Raw genomic sequence first — 25,167 nt, 5'->3', positions numbered from 1 at the left:
CTCCAGCTCACACTGGGGCGGTTTGCAGCCGGGTGTGAAGCAGCCAGGATGAAGATCAGCACCTCTAAGTCTGAGGCCATGGTTCTCAGTTGGAAAAGAGTGGACTGCCCACTCCAGGTCGGGAGAGAGTCTTTGTCCTAAGTGGAGGAGTTCAAGTATCTCGGTGTCTTGTTCACCAGTGAAGGGAAAATGGAGCGAGAGATTGACAGACGGATCGGGGCGGTTTTGGCAGTGATGCGGACGCTATACCGGTCTGTCTTGGTGGAGAGAGAGCTGAGCCAGAAGGAAAGGCTCTCAATTTACCCGTCAATCTACATCCCAACCCTCACCTATGTGGTTAGTGACCAAAAGAACAAGATCGCAGATACAAGCGGCTGTAATGAGTTTTCTCGGCAGGGTGTCTGGGCTCAGCCTTAGATAGAGATAGGGTTTGGAGCTCGGACATCCGGGAGAGGCTCAGAGTAGAGCCGCTGCTCCTCCACATCGAGAGGAGGACGCCTTCTGAACGCCTCCCTCGGGAGGTGTTTCGGGCATGTCCAACTGGGAGGTTACCCTGGGGTAGACCCAGGACACAGTGGAGAGATCATATCTCTTGACTGGCCTGGGAACGCCTTGGTATCCCCTCAGAGGAGCTGGTGAAAGTGGCCAGAGACAGGGGTCGTTGGTCTTCACTGATGGCACTACTGCCCCCGCAACCCGGACCGTGATACGCGGAGGAAAATGAGATGAGATGAGATGAATTTGAAGCACACTTTCATTTATTATTTCTTTTGTCGATTTCAAGTTCTTTCAGTGACCACAGGGGGTTTTTCACTCTTACACTGAAAAGTACGGTGGCCGTAGGTGTCAGCCAGTTTGCAAAAGCAAGAACACAAATGCTAGAGCAAAAACTCAAACGCAAAAGCCACAACACAACAAAACTACAGCCACAACAAAGGTTAAGAGGACAGTTATCTTAACAGACAAAGAAAAGTTAGAAAGGAAGCAAAGAATTGTTTTGTTTTTTTACCTTTAGCAATGATGAATATAGCTTTAATGCTAACGTTAATGATACATAAAGACAACATATTTTTCCCGTAACTAAAACAAAACACGTACTGTGAAGGATAAAAGGTGAGACCCCTACAAGGCTCTATTTATCATAGATGAAGTTAAAAAAGATAATCATTCACTTACTATCACAACAATTCACCATCAATTGGGATAACTGACCTTTTTAACTCACATTGTGGCTGTACTTCAGTTTTGTTGTGGCATTTGTGTTCCTGTTTTTGCTTTTGCATTTGTGTTGTAGCTTTTGCAATTCATCTGACACCCACCAGCCACCATAAAAGAGTACTTAAAATGTTGTCCACGTGTTTAAAAACACTGATGAAAACATTAGCAACTAGATGTGAAAAAAGGTTTGTGAACAGGCGTTCTTGTCTCGGGGTATTTTTGCCCAATCATGCAAAAAAGGGAAATTGAAAATATGAAAAGCTTTCTCCACAAATCTGCTCTAAAATCGAAGGGCTTATTCTTTGGCTCAGTCTTATTTAGTTAAGACGGCAAAAATGCATCCTCTGGAAGCAGATATTACCATGTTCAGCTCAAATGTGCTCCTTAAATAGCTCAGGAGAACATGTGTGTGTTTGAGGATGTATGCTAGACTGATGAACACACACCACATTTTTCAGCGTGAGCATCTCTGTGGACGTATAACCCCAGGGAGAAGGTTTAAATAGAAACCAAGAGAGCAGATTCTATCCGAATGTTTGTCGTCTAAAATCCAACCAACCTCGGTGCTGTGTCACCCGGCTCTGTGCTATATTTAACAATACCATCATGACTATTTCTGGTGTTTCCTTATCTCCTCTGTGGAAAAGCTTAGAGTGACTGTTCACTGACAAACACATGGCTGCATGAAGCACAGAGCTTTAAAGGAGCAGTGAAGTCCCACAGCTTGACACTTAGTTTATTTATAAAATCAAATGATGTCGACCTGGCTCAGTGGATTTCAAAATGCAGTGTGTAGGAATAGATACAAAATAGTACAATAGTCAACCATCACTGACGTTTCTATACATGAAGGTCAAGATAACAACATTCTCTACAATTGAGCGAGTATCTCTGAGGAAAAAATCACAAAAAAAGAAACCTCCTTTCGACAACACTACCTGATAAAGGGATCTGGAGCATCATAGCTCCCAAAGGACTGTGCCCAAAGAAGAGTGGAGCGACCCAATGAGACAGCAGAGTACAGTACAGCAGACGACACCATATCCCAGTCTCTCAGGACATCTTTACACCGCGACAACTTGAAAGTTAAAAGGCACCACACAATACAAGTCACAAGGAGATTCTGCCACACATTTGTAATGCTGTTACCGACAAACTTTAAGGCGGATGTCATGTGCAAAAAACATCTTGAATATGTGCCACACATACTGCCCAGTGTCCACTCCAGTGACGTGTGCTTTGATTCTTTCCTGTACCACTGACGTCTTTAAAAAATATCTGAAATGTGAAAGGTTTAAAGAATGATTGCATTATCACTATGTTGCTTGGTATCACAGGCATATTCCAGGCTTCCAGGTGTGGCAAGTGTGAGGGGAGACGGGGGGAGGGGCAGGGGGAGGCCTCTCCGTGGATTTAGTTCCTGTAGCTTTTGCGTCCCTCCCCCTCCTTGAGGAAGGTCCATATGAGGGTGTTGACGATGTCAGGCTGGTCTTGCTGCAGCCAGTGGCTGGCTCCAGAGATGATGTTGAGACGGAAATGATTCCGGATGTAGAGGCGGCATGCCTCCGCCATTTCCTGCTCTAAGAAGGCGTCCCGCTCCCCCCACAGCAGCAGCACCGGAGACCTGACGTGGTTCTGGCTCAGGGGGAGGGAGCTGGAGGGAGTGTGGGGAAGAATGCCAGTCAGTCAGGAAATATCAATCAACAGGAAGTTTAATATGCACTCCATGAAAGAAGCACTACATGCTACAGTTTAGTTTAATTATGCTCCTCTGATTCAGGCTGCAGGCTTACATACAAAATAATTTACTGTTGATTTCCCCGCGACAAACAGTCACAAGATAAAGTATGTGAAGCCTTTAGAGTGACCTTTCTGCATTAATCAGTCATAAAATGTGTAAATGTGTTATGCTCTTCAGCTTAGTCACGACATTTGACAAACACAGTCTGCTTAAAGCAGGGGTAGACAACCTTTTCCATGACTCGTGCCACTTTTAAAAACACTCATGCCCAAAGTGCCGAGACTTAGTTCTTTCATAAAATCATCGACAGTTGAAAGGAAAGTCTCTTTAAATGGTTTTCCATGCTTAGCTACACGATGAGAAATGCTATAATCTCCTCCCGTTGCCTAGTTTTTAACAGTACAGAAAGTTTTAAATGTTTTACTTTGTTTCTCCTTCTTTGCTAACACTGTTTTCATGTTTGGTCTCAAAGAGAATCTGCCTATTTGATGTCCCACATACCATACTTTCACAGCAAAGGGTACGTATCGCTCAATCTTCGGCCATCTCTGGCAATTAGGAGTGGTTACCGATTGAGGTACTTTTATGGGTACCGACCGAATTCTGTCAAAGTACCCGGTACTGATTTAGGTAAAATCAAAAGGTACCATGTTTAAGTACCTAAATGCATCCTTGTGACCGTGAGGGAGTGGAAGAGTGGACGATTTTCCATGATGGATATGAACACAGCATTGCAAGGTTATATATTGAAGAATAAATATGTTAAATTGAAAAAATACATATTTTATTATTACACAAATTGATATTTTTCACCACATAAACACAAAAAGTACCGAAAATTGGTAACGTTAAGTACCGGTACCGATTGGCAGGTACCGGGCATGGGTTCCGTATCGTTTCAAATGTGAAAGGTACCCATCCCTACTGGCAGTAAATCCATACTACCTTGTCCAGGTGTGATGTAAAGAATAACTGGAACATGGTTTGTTTGCCTTGATAATGCCGCTAAATGGAGGCGATTGCGACCTAGTCATGATTTAGATTTATTCTTTAACGTTGTTTGTTAAATTGCTACGTAAGAACATTTATAATGTCCTCAATTTCTCGTTAAGTGTTAAATAGAATTCAACACAATATTTATTATCATTTATTTATTTATCTATTTAGTCCCTTGCCTCGTTGTAATGACTCTTTGTGTGCCAACATAAATAGCCTTGCGTGCCAGCTATGGCACCCGTGCCCTGGGTTGCCCACCCCTGGCTTAAAGGAATACCACAGAAATAATATGTTTTCATGTTTTTACTGAACACATGTAAATGTTCCCAGTGCAGGGTGGAAAACGTGAACTTTTGGATTTAATAATTACATGAACAAATCTACAGGTGCAAATAAAGTCACCTGAGCCCGATGACCCTCCTTTGGCAGAAATAACCTTGAGGAGGAATTTTCCACCATTCCTCTAAACAAAACTGTTTCAGTGCAGCATTATTTTTGGGATGTCTGGTGTGAATCGCTCTTTTGAGGTCAGGACTCAGACTGGGCCACTCCAGGAGGCGTATTTTCTCCTGTTGAAGCCATTCTGTTGATTTACTCTGTCCCGTTGCATCACTCGTCTTCTAGTGAGCTCAATGTGGAGAACAGATTACCTTAAGTTCTCTTGAAAAATGTCTTGATAAACTTATGACTTCATTTTTCCATTATTGATAGTGATTTATCCAGGCCCTGAGGCAGGGATGCAGCCCCAAACCACTGTACTTCACAGTTGGGATGAACTGTTCAGGTCAACTTTAGTTTAATCAGTCCACTGAATGTTTTGTCTCTAGTGCTGTGGAACATCCAAGTGCTCTACCGTTAACTTCAAACATAGCATTTTTGTTTGTTTTGTGTTTTATGTATTGTAGATTCATCAGCCTACGAACAGGCTCAAGACCCACCTTTTTAGCTTAGCCTTTGGTTAAAATTCATTTTTCTTATCTCCATTAATTTTAGGAGCGTAGGTAATTTATTCTATGTTTATCTATATCTACCTTCATTGTTTTATGGTCTTTGTCTTTTTCATATAGTTTTTACTTGTCTTTATCCTTTCATTATCTTAAGCTACCCCCAGTGTTTCCTCTGTTGAGCCCTCTGCACTGGGAGTGGTGGTCGGCTATGGTTGCAGGGGCCTGTCATATTGGTCCCTGGTTCCTGGTGGAGGTTGGTGTCTACCACACCCCTCCTCTGGGCCCTATGTCAGGCTCCAGTGGCAGTAGCCGGCTCTCTATTACTGGTGGTTACATCTTTTAATATGAAAAGCGCTTTATAAATAAAATTTGATCTGATTTGATTTGATAAATAGATATGTTAGCATGTACTAGAGTTTTGTAAAAGTCTTAAGCTGACACTCCAGGATTTTTCTTCACCTTATTCATCAATCTTTGTCCTTTTTATAGACTGTTTGTCTTGCTAAAGACCAATGAACATTAGAACTTTAGAAATATTTTTTAGCCCTTTCAGTTTTATGCAAGACAACAATTCTTAATCCGAAGTTTATTTGTGCAAGACATGTTCCACTTCAAGCAATGTTTTTTTGTTTGTTTTTTTTTTAATGAGAATGACGAACTTAAAACTGGTGTGGGTTTTTTTAAGGACAGGGCAGCTTTAACTTTAATTTTCAGTCTTATCTCACTGATCACACTCCAAATTGGATAAGTCCTGACTCCAACCAACTCCAATCACGTCTTTTTCTCACCCTGCACTGTGAAGTGAACATGGTGTGTTCAATAAAAGCATGAAAACATATTGTTGTTTGTGTGGTATTAGTTAAATAAGACTGTGTCTCTCTGTTGTTGCGACTTAGACAAAGATCAGAAAACATTTTATGACCAATCTATGCAAAAATCCAGGTCATTCCAGAGGGCTCACATACATTTTTTGCAACTTTATCCGGTTCTATTTTTGTAACTTCCACATTATGTTACATCCTTTTTGTGCTCTTAGAGTTAAAATGAAAACAAATATTATCTGACCATGATGGATTTTAACCATCAGACCCCGTTTCTTTTTTCATATTTCCAAATAAATTTGAAACGTTTTAAACAAGGAGAATTTGAACATTTCACTTCAACATCTTAATTCTCTAAACTCTTCATTTTTTAGCTTTTTGGACCCTTAGCATGTGACACTGTTGGATGTAATCACATGGTGATAAAAAAAGACTGACACACTGAGCACATGGATTTCATGATGTAGCTTTGTATCACAAAAAAACCTCTCTGTAAAGCTTCAGCTCCCTCTGACTCTGTCCAGGATGAGTAAAACAGTTGGATGTTTCTGCGTACTTATGAATTTGTCTCCCTGGGGCTTAGCTCCAGTATGCGCTTGTGGAGAGGCTAATTGAGCATGGGTCAGTGGTATTTGTTTTACGTAAGCATATAAAAGCTATTCTGAGTTAACTGGGTGCTTGAGAATGGAGCAGATGGCATGTCCAGCCATGCATGTACAGTTCACATGTTTAAAAAAGCATGCACTGATACTTTCTTTGATCTGATCTGTGACGATCACCCTCAGCCGGCCCGTCACGTATTACATGGGAAAATAACGGTGAGCACGACTATAAATATTTCACCTCACTTTGGCCTGAGGACAGGGTCAGGTTTGCTGTCTATTTCAGAGCTCTGGCACCAGATGGCGCTACTAAATTCCCTTTGGCAACACTATGTTTGGTCTGTATATGCACTGAAAATGAAGTTTTTGAAAAGTACAAAGAATCGTTCACACAGCAACTACTTCACTGCTGTTTTTACTATCAGTAAAAACACAGATAAGACTGACTAACCAGCATCTCAGAGTCTGATATCACAAAGTAAGCTTTAACTTTTGATAGTAAAGACAGTGATAACAGATACTTTGACCTCAGGGACAGATGTAAACTGTCACGCAATGCTTTTTGTGTGAGTGTGTTCGACCTCACCTGAAGACATTCCTGTAATAGTTGAGGGCTCCAGTCAGAGCCCCCGGCTGTGAGAGTGCATACAGATAGGCCTCTAAGTCCTCTGCAGTGAGCCATCGTCCTTTCCTCCCGATCCCTGTGTTTCGGCTGGTGAACAAGGCCTTCAGAGCCTGCAGCAGACACAGCAGACACAGCAAACAGCAGACACAGGGTGAGTTAATGTTACCGCTGGAATATGATCTGCAGCAGGACACATCTACAAAAGGACGGCAGTGTCGATGAAATATGAGTCTGAAAATGTTCCTCTGTGATGAAAACAGCTCTGACGACCTTGGGTCACAGCTCTGGCACCCTGGCTTAAAACGCCAACACAGGAACGGTTGAATATTTTCAGTCTTAATCAGTAGAGAGTGAGAACATTGTTGAAAAACACACACTAAAGTGCCCGCTCGGGAGCTAAAACATGCGCTAAAGTGAGAAAAACACACTTAACTGTCTTGTTGGCTAGTTATAACATTATTTACTGCCCTATTGGGAGCCAAAATGTACGCTTCAGGGCTCTCTTGATTAGCAAAACACACTAAACTGCCCTCTTGACTGGTTGACTGGTGAAACACTATAAACAGCCAACTCAGGAGCTAAAATATGTGCTCAGGTGCTGTCTTGAGTTGCGAGAACACACCAAACTACCCCATTTGGTGGCAGAAACACACACCAAAGTTCTCTCTTGAGAGATACAAACGTGCAAATCACAGTTGTAAAAATCTTTCCATATTACTATTTGTAAGCTACCTTTACATGCTGAGTTGTGAGACACTTTTACTTCATTGAAGCCTAAAACGAGAAAAAATTTAGAATAATCATGAGAATGGAAGCTATTGTGAATCTCTGGAGTGTTGTTCAGGTGTTCTTTGGACACCGTGTGTGTGTGGACTTTAGGGCTCATTACATCTGTAGATTAACACAACAGAACATGTGGAAATGTGGCCTCATTAAATACGTCCAAGGCACACGGTGAGGTCAGCTTGAATTGGGGTTGCAAAATTCAAAGAATTTTCAAAGTTGGAGACTTTCCATGGGAACTTATGTAAACTGCATTTCCCTGTCATACACATGCATAAATATTATACATACTGGTTCGTTACAAGTAGACATGCATGCAAACATGTCTAATACAATATTTTTAAATGACATTATTAGTGAATTTTCAGGGAACTTTCAGTTTTTTTCCCTAATTGTGTCTTACTGTTATGAACACAGGTATAAATATTTGTCATGAGCAAACATACATCCAAACTAGCCTGACACAAAATGTTTAAGTTCAATAATCATTTTATAGAACTGTAGAACTTTAATGGTTTCTTTTCAGTACAAAAAAACTATGAATGGTGAAAAAATTAAAGGAAGATTCAGGTATTTACAGTGACCAAGAAATATTCCTTACTTCCCCCTCATCACTCCCCTCAAAAAATATTTAGTTTAGCTTTTCTTCAGGCCGTTCTTTCAACTCATCAAGGACCTGGACCTCATCGTCTTCAATAGCTGCTGTCTCGTTATGACTGGTTTCAAAAAATCTTTTGGGTAACACTTTATTTTGATAGTCCGTCTACTGACACTCAACAAGCTATCAGTAGATATTCAACGTAAATTTTTCAACAGACAAGTAACATACATCCAACCAACTATTGGCAGACTATAAAGTGCATTTCAAGGTTTTGCAACATTTTACAAAAATTGTCCCCCAAGTCTAATTTTTTAAACAGACTGTTTATTGACATTCAAATATCTGTAGATTGTCGACATCTTCATGTAAGTTTATTAGTCTGAAGTGATCTGTTAGTTGAAAGTCAACAGTAAAATGTCAACATGTCTCCAACGTTTCTCACCCATCAAATGACTCTGTTGTTACACACACGGTTGTCAACTACTGATTAGATTAATTGACTATCAGTAGATAATTTATTAATTAAATTGCAGCTGACTATCTGTTGATTGTCAACATGTAAACAACAATGAGGAGACTATCACTTGGCATTCTCAACTAAGCGTTTGTAGACCTGGGTTAAGACTATCCAATTTAAGTGAAAAAAGTCACAAAATTATGGGAACATTTCTTTAGACTTACACTTATTTTATCTCCAAAACAACTTAAAGGTTGTTTTCTGAAAAAGATCCCATGAGGGAAACCAGAGGCAGCTTGACTTAGTCTTATCTGTGGTAAGCACTTCAGCTGACAGGTTGATGAGTCTTGTTAAATACAGACTGATAATCTGTTGACAAGAAACTACATATCAACTGATAAAGCACCCTATAGTCTACTAATAGTTAGTTGAATGTCTTTTACCTGTCTTTTGCCCAGTCTTGTATTATATCAACTGATACACAGTTGAAATGCAACTACTTACCTGCTGATAGCTTGTGGAGTGCCAACCGATGGACTATCAAAACAAAGTGTTACCATAATTTCTTTCACGAAAAAACAAACAAAAAAAAAAAAAAACTAACATGAATGGTGAAAAATAAAGGATTTTTTTTAGCAATTGAATTTAAAAAAAATTCATTTAAGTTGACAGCAACAAAAGCCTGAAAATTTTCAATATTATCGAACTTAAAGTCCCATACATTTTCTGGTAACTTTCCTGAAATTTGCTGAAAATTTTCCACCCTTTTGCATCTCTGCCTAAGACTGAATCCACCTTAATGACATAATGATGTGTGTGTTTAACATGGAAGAGATTTTCATTGTTTGCAGTTTGATAGATTGAGTCTGGTCAGTCTTGGTTTGATCCCTAATTTTTACACCAAATGCATTTTTTCCTCTACTCACTTACATCCTTCCTTTCTACTCTCTTCCTTCAATGAGATCTCACTTCCTAAAATTGAGCTTTTAATTCCCTCATTCCATAAGCCCATTGACGAAATCTAGTTCCTTATTTATGTTTGCGAATATTATTGGGTTTTTTTTGTCTGGAGAGATAAAACTTAACCAGTTTCACATTTTTTTAATCAAAGCAGTTCATTTGAAAACCTATTCCTCTGGTTATTCTAGTATATGATAAACTTATATAAAAAATAAGAAAATTATACATCAGTGTTGATCTGGGAAAAGTGTTCAATTTGATCTTTAGTAAACATTGATTTAATTTCTCAATCTAACCTCTATAACAGCTGGTTATTTTCAGAGGAACTGATACAAACACTAAAAATAGCCTGACACTGTAACAACATGCAACATTCACCATTGCACGTGCATACAAACACACATGCTAAACACACAACACACACACAAAGACGCAAACACACACAACCTTGACCTTGAAACCGCTTAAGCCCACACACAACAGACCACCTTGAAATCATTGATGGAGAGCATGAGCTCTGGGAAGCGGGGCAGCTGGAAGAAAAAGAAATGACTGGATTTCAGCAGCTGGCTCGGGTGACGCAGAGCGTAATCTGGAGGAGAGGAGAGGAGAGGAGAGGAGAAGAGAGGAGAAGAGAGGAGAGGGAGAAAGAAGTTCAATATTAATTCTAACGCCAACTCTGCACACGCTGTGAGGTCGTGTACGTGATAACTCTCAATGACTTTGCTTCTCTGTTTGCAGCAGCTAAACCAGCTGTTCCAGCTCCACATTAGCCTCCTGTAATTAGCTTCTTATCTTCTTTCCCTCCAGGCAGAGGAGGAAGTGCCAGATGGATGCATACATTGAACTGAAGCAATAATACTTCCTAATTAATGATAATAATTATGGTAATAATCCAAGAGCAAAACCAGAGACTCTTTAATAAGCATGAACAAAGACGCTTTCCTTTCACAGTGACGGAGTATTATCAGAGCATACCTTTGTTTTCATGAGGAGAAAACCTACCTGAGAAAACAGATGGATGGGCACAGTTGAGAACAATGAGTTTTGTCACCATCTCTGGGTAATGAATGGCAAACAACCACGCGATGGTTCCTCCCCAGTCATGGCCAACAAGGCAGCATCTGTTGTATCCTTTGGACAAAAGCAAATACACATGAGACCGCTTGTTGTTGTAACAGAAATCTGTTAATGAGCAGAGCACAGCGTGTCCCGCTGATGTTGTTTATAAAAGCATGTCAGCGGCCTGCAGAAATCAATACCATTCTCACATTTTCATCACTGGATTCCTCCTCAGAGGACATTTACACCCATCAAATGGATGTATTTCATGACATACAGCCAAGTGCAGACCAAGGTCAAGGCGTACGCCTTCAGAATTCTGATCATCAAATGGCTTTGCACTAATCATCCCTGTACCCATGCAGGCACCTTTTACAGTCAAGCATGAGAATCACACCAGCAAGACCCAAACCAGCACTGATGTTACAAAATAACATCAGGGTTGGTTTGATAAGGTCATAGATAAGGTTATAGATAAGGTCATAGATAAGGTTATAGATACGTTTAGATAAATGATAATATTCAGCAGCATTTAGCTGAACAGACTTTGTAGAAATGGAATAAAATGATCATAAATACCTTCAAATTAGTAAATTATAATCACATTTGTAAATTTTTTTTGCAATTTTGTGAGCTCTTCATATCTTCCCTTTCCATGAAGGCTACAGCATTTTCTAATGTGACACAGACAAACTAGTAACACACAGGATTTTCAGTAAGTAGTGCCTCATGATAGAATTCATTTTTTGACAGTAAAAGCTCCTTAAAATGAATAATCTCATTTACAAAGAGGGCCCCCAAACAAAGATACGCACAAAACAGGAACATTACAGGACAACTTGTACAGTATGGACATTACAAATAACATTGGAGAAAACAGTTTTTGTTGAGGTAGGTCTGACAGCTGTTAACTAATTTTTGGGTGCAGGATCCAAAACTGATCTCAGCTTTTCTCTATCATGTCAAGTTTTTAAAATATAGGATCCCAGTTTTCTAAAAAAAAAAGAAAAATACTCTACAGATATGTGCTTGTTTTATGAAAAACTTTTAAATACTGAAAAACAATGAAATATAAAAGAAGCTGGCATCACTGAAATTTTTATTTATCACTATTTTGTTTTTACAAAGGATATGACTACTGGAGGAGCTCCAGGAGCAGGACAAAGAAAATATATACCTATGTAAATAAAACACAAAGATGGAATAGTTACAAGCTTTGAAAACTAAAAAACAGCATAAAATGAAATAGAACTTAAAACAGTATGTCCATGGTTATGAGGTTAAGAGAAAAGCACAAATCCTCTTAATTCCTGCTATGCTAGCTTTCTGTTTGCAGATATTGATTGCACTGACCTATTGGGAGCACAAGCTGCCATGCAGCTGTAGATGAGTCCAACCTTAATCAACTGGCAAGTCTTTGGCCATGTACACATGTAGCCAGGTATTTGGGAAACCGCATATATTTTTATACATTTAGGCTTGTCATCCACAAGAAATCACAGCTTTAAACACTTAAAATGATGTTTTCTGAAAACTCCAGCCAAAGTGAAGATTTTAGAAAACTCTGGTTTCGGTTCTTAAACGTCACAGCTGAATGACGGGGGCTCATTCTGATTGGCTGACACTGGTTTTATGTCTGGAAAACACTGCCCATTATGGGTTTGGCGTGCTTTGAGCTGCTGCTTCAATTTAACATATTTATTCTTTGATATAGAACCTCGCAATTCTGTTTTCATGTTTAGTATGGAAAGTGCCTACTCTTCCACTCTCTCAGAGTCACAAAGATGCGTTTAGGAACCTAAAAATGGCACCGTTTGATTTTTATTTAACTCTCTTCTATTGATTTTTGCATTAATTGTAAAACGTCTCACAATACATTTTTATAAAACAATCTTGGTACAGTTTGATTTTATGTGAATAGGTACTTGATATTACAGATAGAATTCTGTTGGTGCCTCTATAGCAGGGATCTCAAACTCGTGCCATGGAGGGCCGAGAGGCTGCAGGTTATCCTTCCAACCAAAAACTCCACCAGCTGATTTCACTGATTAGACCCTGCCCTCTGCTTGAAGGTGAGGTAATCAGTGAAATCATCTGGTGGAGTTTTTGGTTGGAAAGAAAACCTGCAGCCTCGTGGCCCCCCATGGCATGAGTTTGAGATCCCTGCTATAGAGGTACCTGATTTGGTACCCATCCCAAGTCTTACTACAGCTAATCAGTTTAATTTTACCCATCTGGGTAAGCTGTGGAGAAAAAACTTGACGTGCTGGAAAAAAACTGACTGTAATTCTGGAATCAGCTCACCAATTTTGGTTTTAATCAGCATAAAAATCTAAGTCAACAGATTTTTTTTTCAAATTGTTCCTCAGTGTAATAGGTGTAACATCAAAACTCAAACATTACAGAATATTATATGAAAAATACAATACAGAAATCGAAAAGAGAACAAACTTACTTTTGAGATAAATTAAATCACAACACTAACTATGATTACCCAGCAAAGCTAGTAGCAGGAGCTGTAATTATAAATGGGTAAAGAGAGGTTTTTTAAAGAGATGAAAAGAGGAAATTGATTTAGGTGAAACGGTAGATTATTCCAGTAAGAGGGGGCTTTATATCGAAGGCATAACGTCCAAGTTCTCTACATATTCTCGGAACGGAGAGAAAGACTCATCCTTAAAGTTCACCATGGCTTAAGGGGAACACTTCAACCAAGAATCCAATCACTAAATGTTCCTACTGTCCTTTGAAGTGAGCACTGATACCTTTAACTCTGACTGAAGTCTCACTTCACATGGATGAAAAATCGTACCGCTGCTGGCCCAGAGTTTCACTGAGAAAGACACTGGAACCACTGTCTCGCCTTAACCATCAGAAACTCAGAGTGTTATTATGTCCTCTTTTTTCCACATTACCTGTAAAACCCATGAGAAAACAGATGCAGCTGGAGTCACCTCACAACCTGGAGCACTGCTTTTAAAGACGTATTTAACATCTCTGACTTGTTTCTAAAGCTGAGGATGGCCTCCCTCCCTCCTCCCTCCTCCCTATAGAAAAGATCTTCTATTTACTTTATGCTCCACTCAGATCTCTAATGCCCTCTGCAGCTTTTCTTTTAATTGATTTTTGTATGTCAGGGTAAACACTTTCACTTTTTATGGCCCTTAACTTTGCAGCTCATCACCTGTGGGTATTAGAGTTGCAGGCTCGGCTCCATCTGTATTTTTAATTGGTAATTAAACGCCTATCTCTTTAGACTGACTTTTAATTTGGAGTGCTACAGAAAATACTTTAGTTTTTCAATGGTGTTGTTGTTCAGATTTTTACCTTTGACATCACCTTTTTTTGCAGTTACAAAACTACTTTTGTTTACTCTATTTGTGTTGCTCCACTCTTGACAGTGTGAAGTGCTGTGGGCTGGATGTTTGTATAAAGACTGCTGTACAGATGAAGCTCAGTTTAGTTTGATCCAACTGAGCTGTCAGCCCAAAGTAATACTACTGCAGCCCGACTTGACATGCATGATGGGAAACCAAACTGTACAAAAAGACTGTAATGTGAGACTTTTACATGGCTCTGTATTGTACAACCCTGAATCCGAGCTAATTAGTAACCATATGATCTATGCTTTCCTCCCACTTCCACTAAAATAACTTTTATGCATTATTGAGAACAGCTCCTGAAAGCCTGTTAGACATTAACAGTGACAGCCAGAACAATGGAAAAAAAAGCATTAACTATAGAGCTCTCTGATGAGCACTTTCCACAGAATGTGAATTTTTAATGTTGAATGGGCTTAAAAAGTGCCCAAGACTCACAGACTGTTCTGCTGCCTCTGTGCAACACTGGGTTTAACACATGATCCCATATTTACCTGTCATACACAATTTAAAGTAAGGTCTTGGATTAATTTTGTAGTAATGTTGGACACTGAAGCTGGACTGTCAAAAGTAAAAAGGAGGTCAGAGCAGAAAACAGTTTAACAGGCGAGTGATAGAGCACGAGCTAAAGGCTAACACATGGGTTAAACAAGGAATGTTAAAGTCGTGCCATAGAGGGCCGAGATGCTGCAGGTTTTCTTTCCAACCAAAAACTCCACCAGCTGATTTCACTGATTACCCCACCTTCAAGCAGAGAGCAGGGACTAATCAGTGAAACCAGCTGGTGGAATTTTTGGTTGGAAAGAAAACCTGCAGCCTCTTGGCCCTCCATGGCACGACTTTGACACCTGTGGGTTAAACTGTTTGTGATAATGTTCATTCCAACCCACAGTCAGCAGTTATTCTGCAGTGGTCTGTTCAAACTTGAGAGTCTATCAATGAAATGAAGAGTGAGGTTACGTTAGCTCTGCTTGGTGAGGTTGGAGTTGGTAGATGAGCTCTAGTAGGGCATAACCAGGATTCACTAACGTTAGCCAAGTCAAGTTAATTTATAGAGCACCTTCAAGAAGACAGAAGTTGATCAAAGTGCTGTACACAAATTCATGAAAATGAATAAATATAACAATAAAAGCAATCAAAATAGAAAAAAATGTAATAAAACAGTAAAAGTTTAAAAACTAAAGACCAGCTCATGAGCTCATTGATTAAACGCCAGGAAGAAAAAGTTGGCCTTAAAGGAAGATTTAAAAATCTCAGTGGTCTGGGAGGCTCTTATATGGAAGGGGAGACTGTTCCACGGTCCAGGGGTAGCCACTGCAAAGACCCTGTCACCTCTCGACTTAAGTCTGGTTTTGGGGACCTTCAATAGCAGTTGGTCAGAAGACCTTAGGGCTCTGGTTGGGGAGTAGCGATGTACGACTTCTGACAGTTACAGAGGGGCAAGACCATTGAGGGCTTTAAAAGCGATTAAAAGAATTTTAAAATCAGTGCGAAAGCAGACTGGGATCCAGTGGAGGGACGCTAAAACTGGTGTAATGTGGTCGTGCTTTTTCCTACCAGAGAAGAGTCAAGCAGCAGCGTTCTGAATGAGCTGAAGGCGGTTCATGGATGACTTATCTATGCCAATGTATCCACTTATCCATCTGTAACGTTACACGTTACAGACACGTCTCAGAGCACCAGGCTGTGAGGAACACTAAACAGATAGTCTGCTCACCTTCTGGACACTAAACTACAAACTGAGTTTACAAAGTTTGATTGTCGTCACCTTTCAAACAATAGCTCCATATACTATAAATAAACACATTACCTTGTCACTTTGCATCCTGGGAAAAGTTGTCTTGAACAAAGAAGAGTAGTCTTAAAAATTCAGTTTTAGCTCTAATGTGTGTTTCTCGTGGCAATAGATAGATAGATAGATAGATAGATAGATAGATAGATAGATAGATAGATAGATAGATAGATAGATAGATAGATAGATAGATAGATAGATAGATAGATAGATAGATAGATAGATAGATAGATAGATAGATAGATAGATACTTTATTGATCCTCAAAGGGAAATTCAAGATATCCCATTATTGCTCGTACAAACAATCAAGTTAAAAACACAAAAAGGTGGGATACACAGATTAATGAACCAAAAAGAACTTGACTTACAACTTAACCTGACTTTTCCTCAGCCTCTTTCTGTTATTGTGGCTGAGAAACAAAGCCGTGAACTTAAAGCCGGCGTCAGATGATGAATTCAGGCTGACGGATCTCGTCGTGTGAATGTGAAGTTCAGCACCCAAACAGCTGACAGACAAAATCAAACTGTTGGCCAGCAAACACTGAGGAGCACTTAGCCATGAAAAAATGACTTCAGGGGGATTTATTTTCAGACTTTCACTAACTGATCTGACACCAATTAAAAACAAGTTGTGCTGTGTGAATGCACAGCTGTCGTAGGCACAGTTTGGCTAAAATTTACCTGTTTTGTCTGTGACTTTTCTCTAGATCAGCTGAGGTAAACATGGAGCTAAATCTAAATCTACTCTTTTTTTTTTCACGACAGTTAACACATTTTGATTATACTTTTCTTAGGTCTGATAGCTACCATGATAAGGTTTTTGAATGGGCTAACTTACAACTATAAAATACACTGTGAGCACAATTATTAGGCAAGTGAGTATTTTGAACATATTGTCATTTTGATACACATTTTCCAACTCCAAGCTGAACGAACTTGAAAGCCTATTGGATTTAAGCATATCTGGTTTAGCTTGTGTGTAATGAGGAAGAGTGTGGTCTTAAGAGTCCTGACAGCCTTTATCATGTGTGCAGGATTATTGGGCAGCTTGTTTTTCTTCGGCAAAATGGGCCAGAAAGAAGATTTAACAGACACTGAAAAGTCAAGAACTGTAAAAAAAATCTTTCTGAGGGATGCAGCACTCTTGAAATTGCCAAGATATTAGGATGTGACCACATCAAACTTTTCATTGCATATGCCCAATAGGGTCACAAGAAACATGTTGAGAGAAAAAGATGGAAATTAACTGCCAAGATTTGAGAAAAATCAAACATGAAGCCACCAGGAACCCATTATCCACCAGTGCTGTCATATTCCAGACATGTAGCCTACCTGGGGTGTCTTGAAGTACACAGTGTTCGGTGCTCAGAGGCATGGCTAAGGAAGGCTTAAACCCAACCACCACTGAAGAAGACACACAAGTTGAAACTATGAAACTATGAAGCTATGAATGGACCAAGAAATATCTGAAGACAGATTTTTTAGATAGATAGAGCTCCACTCCAACTCAGACGTCAGCAAGGTGGAGGTGGGGTACTGGTATTGGCTGGAATCAGGGCTTGACATTAACACCCGCCAACCCGCCCAATGCAGGTGAATTCCAGCTGTGGCTGGTAACACTGTCACTCCTACAACCACTTTGCCAGGTTGAATTAATTAATTGTAGTTTTCTGAAATGCATCTGAAATACTAAACCCAGTGCAACATGAGACTACAGCACTACAACTCCCATGAGCACTGCCTGCACGGTCCATTCGCGAAGTCTTCTGCTGACAGGCGCCCAGACGCGTTGGTCTCCTGGACACCGTGACAGCTCCCGACGCCTGATAACGTGATTTAAAAGTTCACTCGCGTCATTTTTGCTCTCTATTGTGAACAGATTCCTGGACTTTAGTCACAAACTAGCGTTAAAACTCCCATAGCTTTTTAAAATTGAGGACATTTATTGGATGGAGCTCATTTAAGCTCACACTGCACCGATCTCACCAGCAACAATCACCCAGAGCAGGGGAGGGGAGGAGGAGAGGAGAAACTGGTCACAAATATGAGGAGCTGTAGGAACAATATTTAAACCTCCTAATGTACAAACATTTATCAGAGTAATATTTAAAAAGTTCACTCTTGAAATACTGTAAACAAACCTAGTTATTCTAAATAAATGAAACCTATGGTCCAGTGTGACTTATGTTGTTTTCCTCTTCATGACGCATTTTTTGACTCATTCGACTTAAAAAAGATGCATGATCATACTTCAGAGTGACTTATAGTCCAGAAAGTATTGTACTTAGTTTATTACTGAAAAATTACTCTTGTAAATAATATTTAAGCAGACAGTGTTTCTAGCTAGATTTTTCAGTTTAGTTTTTATTTTTTTCAATTAATCTTCAACCTTCATAACTTTCATTAAATGCAATAATAAACTTTTCCTTTAATTACTTTGTTTCAATAGTCTGCATATTTTCACATTTAAGGAGCACAACCGTTTCAGAGCTGAATACCTGATTTATGTAGTCTTTATTTGAGAGTGCACAGGGGTCATTTACATTTAAAAATGTTGTTAATCTATTTCAAGTAAACTTTACCATGTTATCATCCACTTTAATCATATTAAACATAATTATTCAACAACTAAATTGTGGCCAGAGAAAATGCTGAGTGGCTAGTTACTCTGGGAAACCACTAGCCACCGTGGCTGGTGAGCACAAAGGTTAATGTCAAGCCCAGGCTGGAGTTATCAAACAAGATGAACTTATTGAGCCTTTTCAGGTTAAAGATGGGCTCAAACTCAACTCACAAACCTACAACCAGACAATTTCTTCACACAGTGGTTCAGGAAAAAGTCTGCGTCTTTCAAGAAATCCATGACATTTTTGGACAATGCTCCTTCTCTTGCATCAAAGTACTCCACTGTGTAGCTAGCTAGCAAAGGCCTTAAAGATGATAAATAATGACATGGCCTCCTTTCTTACCCGACCTTAACCCAACTGAGAACTTGTGGGCTCTTTTTAAACATACGATTTACAGTAAAGGAAAACAGTACACCCATCTGAACAGTGTCTAGGAGGCTTTAGTTGCTGCTGCTGCACAAAAAGTTGATGGTCAGGTGATCAAGAAACTGACAGACTCCAGGGAGGGAAGGCTTTTCAATATCATCACAAATAAGGTTGCTACAATGGTCAGTGATTTATTTTTGGAAAGATCAGAAATGTTTATTTGTAAAGTTTTAGTTTTTTGTCTATCATTCTCACTTTGAAAGATAAAAAAATAAAGTAGTAAGATGAGAATATTTTTGTTTTCATTTGAGTTGCCTAATAATTGTGCACAAGCAGATATTCTCAATAAAAGCCAATACCTCACTTTAACTTCCCTAAATATTCAAGTTTGACGTTTATTAGTATCTTGGATTGACCAAGAGCATTGTTGTCATTCAGCAATAAAATTAACCCTCAAAAATGCAACCTTCCTAATTATTGTGCACACAGTGTAAGAAACAAAGTTATGATCAACCAGAATTACCCTCCAGCAAATGTAAGTAGACTGAGTAAGGACAGTGTGTACGTGTTTCAAAGTCAGGACACGACCATCTAAATTATTTCAGCGATCTTGTAATTAGTGCTGAAACAGTAGCTGTAACACACTTGAATATGACTTGACAAGTGTGAAGGCGAGGACAAAGATAGAGCTACCAGACACTAACTCCTGTACATGAACTCATTAGACGATCTGCAGTGACATTTCAGTGCTCAGGATTGACGTCTTCAGCGGTCTGTAAGCAGAGTTTAAGCCTGTCATTTACTTTCCAGTGAAGGAGCAAAAAGTATAATTCTGTCCAAGTGATGGTTAGTGTCTGCTGGTGTGAGCAGACTGCCTGAGGCTGGCTCCCTGCATGCAGTCAGCAGGCTGCGGGCTCTGTATCTACACAATGTCCCATGTTCGCTGAGAATGACTCACAGGAAGTTTGTCATGGCATGCTGCAGGCCTGAGGGCTGTCCACAGCTTAAGACTGATAAACAAGTTTATTTCTGACTCAACACACTAACAAATCAGCATCTGTGCCCTCACAGTGTTTTTCCCCTCCAAGACTGCAGAAGAGCACGTCTCTCACCTAAGTACTCCACGATGTCCTTGACGTCTGTGACCAGGTATTCAAAGTGGTAACTCTCAGTGGAGAGTGGCAGGTCGGACTCCCCGTAGCCCCGCATGTCGATGGCCACAACGCGGAATTCACTCTTGAACTCACGCAGCTGGTAGCGCCAGGAAAACCTGAAGAAAATACAAACATGAAGTCACACTCATACTCAAAGCGACACTTATCAAACCGTTTTTTCTGTGGTAACTTCGAGCAAACTATCATTTCAACTAGGGATTGGTACCAAATTAGGTACTTTTATAGGTACCGACCAAATTCTGTCAAATGTACTGGGTACCGATTCATGTAAAATCAGAAGGTACCATGTTTAGGTTCCTAAATGCATTCTTGTGACTGTGAGGGAGTGGAAGAGTAGGTGATTTTCCATACTGGACTTGAACACAGCATTGCAAGGTTATACACTGAAAAATAATATGTTAAATAAAAAAAAAATACATATTTTGTTATTAGAAAAATTGATATTTTTTACCACATAAACACAAAAAAGTACCAAAAATTGGTACCATTGGATACCGATACTGATTGCCAGGAACCAGGCATCTGTACCGTATCGTTTCAATTGTGAAAAGTACCCATCCCTACTTTCAACTGAGCCTCAACAGAAATATGGTTTTGCCCCACCAGAAGTTGGAACTCTGCAGAATAAAACTGCAGAAAAAGTCTGAATAATTTGCTCTAAACAGCTGCCCATGGGTCAAGCCACCACAACACTGGATCCCTCATTACCCATAATTAAATGATGTCTGCTAGTTGAGCCCCTCAAACTCAGACTCCCCAAATGCAGATCAGACTTTAAAGTAAACATTTGGTGTCTCCCGGCCCAGACTAAAGACATAATCTCTGGTTTCTTTGTAGGATTTATGTAATCTCTGTGGAGCTACAAATTATGCAAGTGTCTCACAGACTAAGTAGCATTTCTCGGTGCAGTAACGAGCACTGTCGGAGGGCTCAGCAAACTCATACAAAACAAATCTGAGAGTTGCAGATAAAGTTTTCTAAAGCTGAGATCAACTTCTTTAAAAAGGTGAAGGTCACTTGAGTATAACAGAAGCTGTTTAAGATTCTAACCACCCCCCTCTTCACGTGGGCTGGGCTGACTGTTTAACTGAAGATCTCGTCTGCGTTAGAAGCTCCTCATCAGGACTGAAATCCCCCCTCCTCATCTTCAGCTGTGCAGGGGGGGAAAAAGATGCAGAGCCCTGACCGTGAATCTGATGAGTCAGTATAAGATCCCTGCACTCAGCTCCCATCTTAGAATATAGATGAGGTTTAAAGCAAAGTAAGCCCCTTGGACCCCTGCACCCTCCCTCTGATGCACAGATACACTTCTCGTTTCAAAGAGGGAATTAGCACGTCTTAAGTGAGTGTGAAGAGATCTTTCCACCCATGTCACTCTCTGCACAGTTCGTCATCTTGTGAGGAATATACAGAGAGTGAAGCAGAGCACTCGCCTCTATCATTAATTAATCCCAGTTCCTTCTGCAGCCCAGATTTTATGTTGGAGATATGGACAGGCTTACAGCTCTTGACAACCTCTCTGGCCTCGATCCAGGAGCAATTCACAACGCCATTTTTCATTTCATATCAGGAGGAAGAGATCTTAAAAGCTGTGGACCACTCTTCCACTGATTGCGAATCATATCCCCTGGGGTGTGTGAAGTTTTTGCAGCACAGGAGAAAGACTGCAGGGATTAAATCCTCAACCTGAAACCTTAGGGGCAAGGATTTCTGTGAGCAGTGTCACAAACACCAGGCGGCTGAACAGGCAGAGTTTTACAGTTAGGTCGTCTGCTGCCTCTGAGTGCAGTGAAGCCTGCTAACACTGTTACCGCAGCTCCCCCTCCACCCTCACTCAGTATTCCCTGTGACCTACCAGAACTCAGGGAAGCCGTGCAGGAACAGCATGAGCGGCTTTCCTCTTTCTCCAGCAGCAACATAGTGAAACCTAAGGCCAGACTCCTGGGAGGAAGAACAGACAATGGCATTTAAAAAAATATAAAGTGAAGGCACTTTGAGGACACCATACAGCAAGTCAGCACAACGACTCGGAGAGTTGCTGTGTGGATTAAATCTACTGTAACAGGATTACAAAGGTTATTTACTTCTGCATCAAAACACAGACGCATTAATTATACAAATAGTCATAAAAATGAGAAAATTCATGCATAATGGAGAAGTCTGCTTTGTGAATGTGTTGTGTGACACTTTTATCTAAGAAAACCAAGAAAACTTGCTAACTTTAATCAACTCTGAGGATAAATATTACAAGTTGGGGGTCAGAAAAACATATTTTGTTCTCCTCTCAGGAGGTAAAGTGCAAAGCCAAGTCTGGCAGGAGATGAGCTGCAGCCCAGACCAGTCCCTTGTCTTAGCTCTAGCTCCTCTGTCTAACTTCTTACGACAGACTCTTCCTCTTGTTGCTGGGTTTAGGGGTTGGGGACAGCTAAAGATAGCAAAGGTAGTGTCAGTGTTGTCACTATCTGGAGCTCACTTGTACAGAGTCTGGGTCTGGTGAATGCGGTAATACTGACTGGGTTGGGCTGTTTTTTGATGGTAAAGAAATGATTCGGGACACCAGAGCCAACCATCAAGCCTGGTTCTAACTTAACAAAACACCACAGATGGGAGGTGCTCCACCCCTGTGGTATTCTGGCTTTTGCTGCCCATCTGTCTTCGGGTTTTGGGTTAAGGACTTGAAGCACTGGGTGGTATGGGCTCCTCTAAGGGCACAAGTATGTGTTTCGCTCAAACTCCAATAAAAGTAACCTGTGCATTAAAAAACTAGACTCAACAGCCCTAAGCTGCTGAATTGCTGTTATACTTTTTCCATTACTTGTCGAAGTCCTAAATAGGGTACTTTTATAGGTACCAAAACAAATTTGGCAAAAGTACCAGGTACCGATTCAAAAGGTACCATGTTAAGGTACCTAAATGCATTCTTGTAACTGTAAGAGAGTGGAAGAGTAGATAATTTTCCATGCTGGACATGAATACAGTATTGAAAGGTTATATATTGAATAATAAATGTGTTAAATAAAAAATGTATGTATATATATATATATATATATATATATATATATATATATATATATATATATATATATATATATATATATATATATATATATATATATGTATATATATATATATACTTTTATTATTAAACAAATTGATATTTTTTACCACATGAACACAAAAAAGTACCGAAAATTAGAACCATTGAGTACCGGTACCAACTGCCAAGTACCAGGCATTGATGCTGTATTGTTTCAAATGTGAAATGTACCCATACCTTGTCCTTAATCAGTACACTATTTAACTTGAATGTGTGTGGTTTTTTTGTTTTTTTTTGGTACAAAAAGCTTTTTTATCGTTTACAACTGAAGCTATGTTTTTCCATTTGTGATATTTCATGTGTATTCATATATGTTTGTACAAAAAGTGCACAGCTCAAGATGCTTGGAGAATGAAGGTTATTTGATTGTGAAAACCTTTGGCTTCTGAGAGATACACAACCAAATGGAATCAGCCTTCAAATATCATGCATAGAAACATCAGCTGTTTGTTATATAAATGTACAGCTTAAAATCCCTTTTATATCACATTTGCATTTTTCAGACTGTTTCCTCCTCTGTGAAAACCTTGGTTTTTTGATTGCGTTATGTAATAACAGTGAAGAGTTATATAGCAAATTAAGACTGACATATGTGATCATATTGTTAAAAAAGACTGTAGCTGAATAAGAACATAAGAGTATGCAAAGATTTAAATTATTATACTTTTACAAGACACAATTTGGATCATCTACCTTTAATTAAAGACTAATAATATAAAAATGGCATGACTTTATAACTGACTTGCTACACTCGACCGTTTCTCTGTACCTGACGTGCAGGACTTCAACAGATGTTTATATGTGGCACAGCAGGTGATTTTACTTTTCCCCTGTAAATAAACAATCCCTGCAAACACTGGGCTCCAGCTGGTTTTCGTGCCAGACATGCCGTGGTGTTTAATTGCATAATGCTGAGCACAGGTTGTTGGAGGCGGAGGAGCTGTTCTTTCAGCACCACCTGAGCGCAGCAACCAGCAGCAAGCAGCGAATCCACAGAAAACGGCTCAAAAACAAACAGACGCTTCCAAATCTGACCACAGATCAGGCCTGTTTGTCTTTTCACGACGCAACACTGCAAAATAAGGTGTTGTAGCATTTCACACCACAGCATCCTAGCATAGAAGAGAGGCTCACACTCATACACTCACACACACAATGGGTTTCCCCACCAACAGTGACCAGACACCTTTCATGTCCAAGTGCGTGTGTGATGACTTACCTTGATCCGAACATAACAGTGGGTTCCCAAGGACGTGTCATTCAGACAAGCCGGGGGAGTTTCACGAATCACCCATTGGAAGGTTGTTGTCGGCCTCAGGATGATGTTCCACCAAAGTTTCAGCAGGGCTACGACGGCGCAGAGAGCACAATAACCGTATATCAGCGACCAATACCCCAAAACTCTGATTTTCAGCGCAAGTCTGATTAGAAATAACAGCAAGTTGTGGAGCACTCTCGCCATCTTTACATTGCCGCAAAAAATCGATCCAGATCAAGTTACCTATTGATTTCTCTCTGTTAATCGGTGGCTTGTGTTTAAATACTGCTCTGACAATGCCGTTGTGTCGTTAGCGGCGCATACGCACGACTGTCTGAAGGGAGGATCCCGAGGAGCGTTTGAATGGGACGGTGGCTGGAGCATCACGTCAGATTCCACGCTTGCGTGTGACAGCAGTGGTTGTTCAGCAGGAGACGGCGTTGTTGACTATACAAGGCAAGTCCGAAACCGAGCCATAAAAGCCCGTGGATGCAGCCAGTGATTTACAGTGATTTCTGCACAGCTAAGAGGCGCTGTTAGGCAGGGAGGAAAAACACACCGGATCACCGCAAAGCACCGGAGCTCTCATGGAGACGACACGGCTTTTAAAACGACAGGAGTTCACAATCAATCTGCTCTGTCTTCTTATCTTAATGGG

General features: G+C 40.1%; 1 protein-coding gene across 1 annotated transcript; it reads right to left on the bottom strand.

Moving 5' to 3' along the window:
- Positions 1 to 1,416: 1,416 nt before the first annotated feature.
- ephx4 (epoxide hydrolase 4) lies at positions 1,417 to 25,167 on the bottom strand. The gene is made up of 7 exons (XM_074669095.1): positions 24,471 to 25,167; positions 22,010 to 22,095; positions 20,092 to 20,249; positions 10,757 to 10,885; positions 10,240 to 10,343; positions 6,912 to 7,060; positions 1,417 to 2,872 (listed from the first exon to the last, which is right to left on the bottom strand). Exons 1-7 carry the CDS (start codon positions 24,711 to 24,713, stop codon positions 2,632 to 2,634), a joined length of 1,110 nt encoding a protein of 369 aa, XP_074525196.1. The 5' UTR covers positions 24,714 to 25,167; the 3' UTR covers positions 1,417 to 2,631.

Source organism: Halichoeres trimaculatus, unplaced genomic scaffold (genome assembly GCF_033239565.1).
Source record: "Halichoeres trimaculatus isolate MK-OKI-2021-1 unplaced genomic scaffold, fHalTri1.1 fHalTri1_scaffold_4, whole genome shotgun sequence".
Classification (NCBI taxonomy): domain Eukaryota; kingdom Metazoa; phylum Chordata; class Actinopteri; order Labriformes; family Labridae; genus Halichoeres; species Halichoeres trimaculatus.
Note: the sequence above shows the minus strand (reverse complement) of the source record. Positions and strands in the feature narration are given on the sequence as shown.

Coding starts and splice junctions, on each gene's coding strand:
- ephx4 (XM_074669095.1), bottom strand. CDS start 24,713: ATGGCGAGAGTGCTCCACAACTTGCTGTTATTTCTAATCAGACTTGCG. Junction 22,096..24,470: donor ACTGTTATGTTCGGATCAAG/GTAAGTCATCAC, acceptor TCTTCCTCCCAG/GAGTCTGGCCTTAGGTTTCA. Junction 10,886..20,091: donor GGACATCGTGGAGTACTTAG/GTGAGAGACGTG, acceptor TTTTGTCCAAAG/GATACAACAGATGCTGCCTT.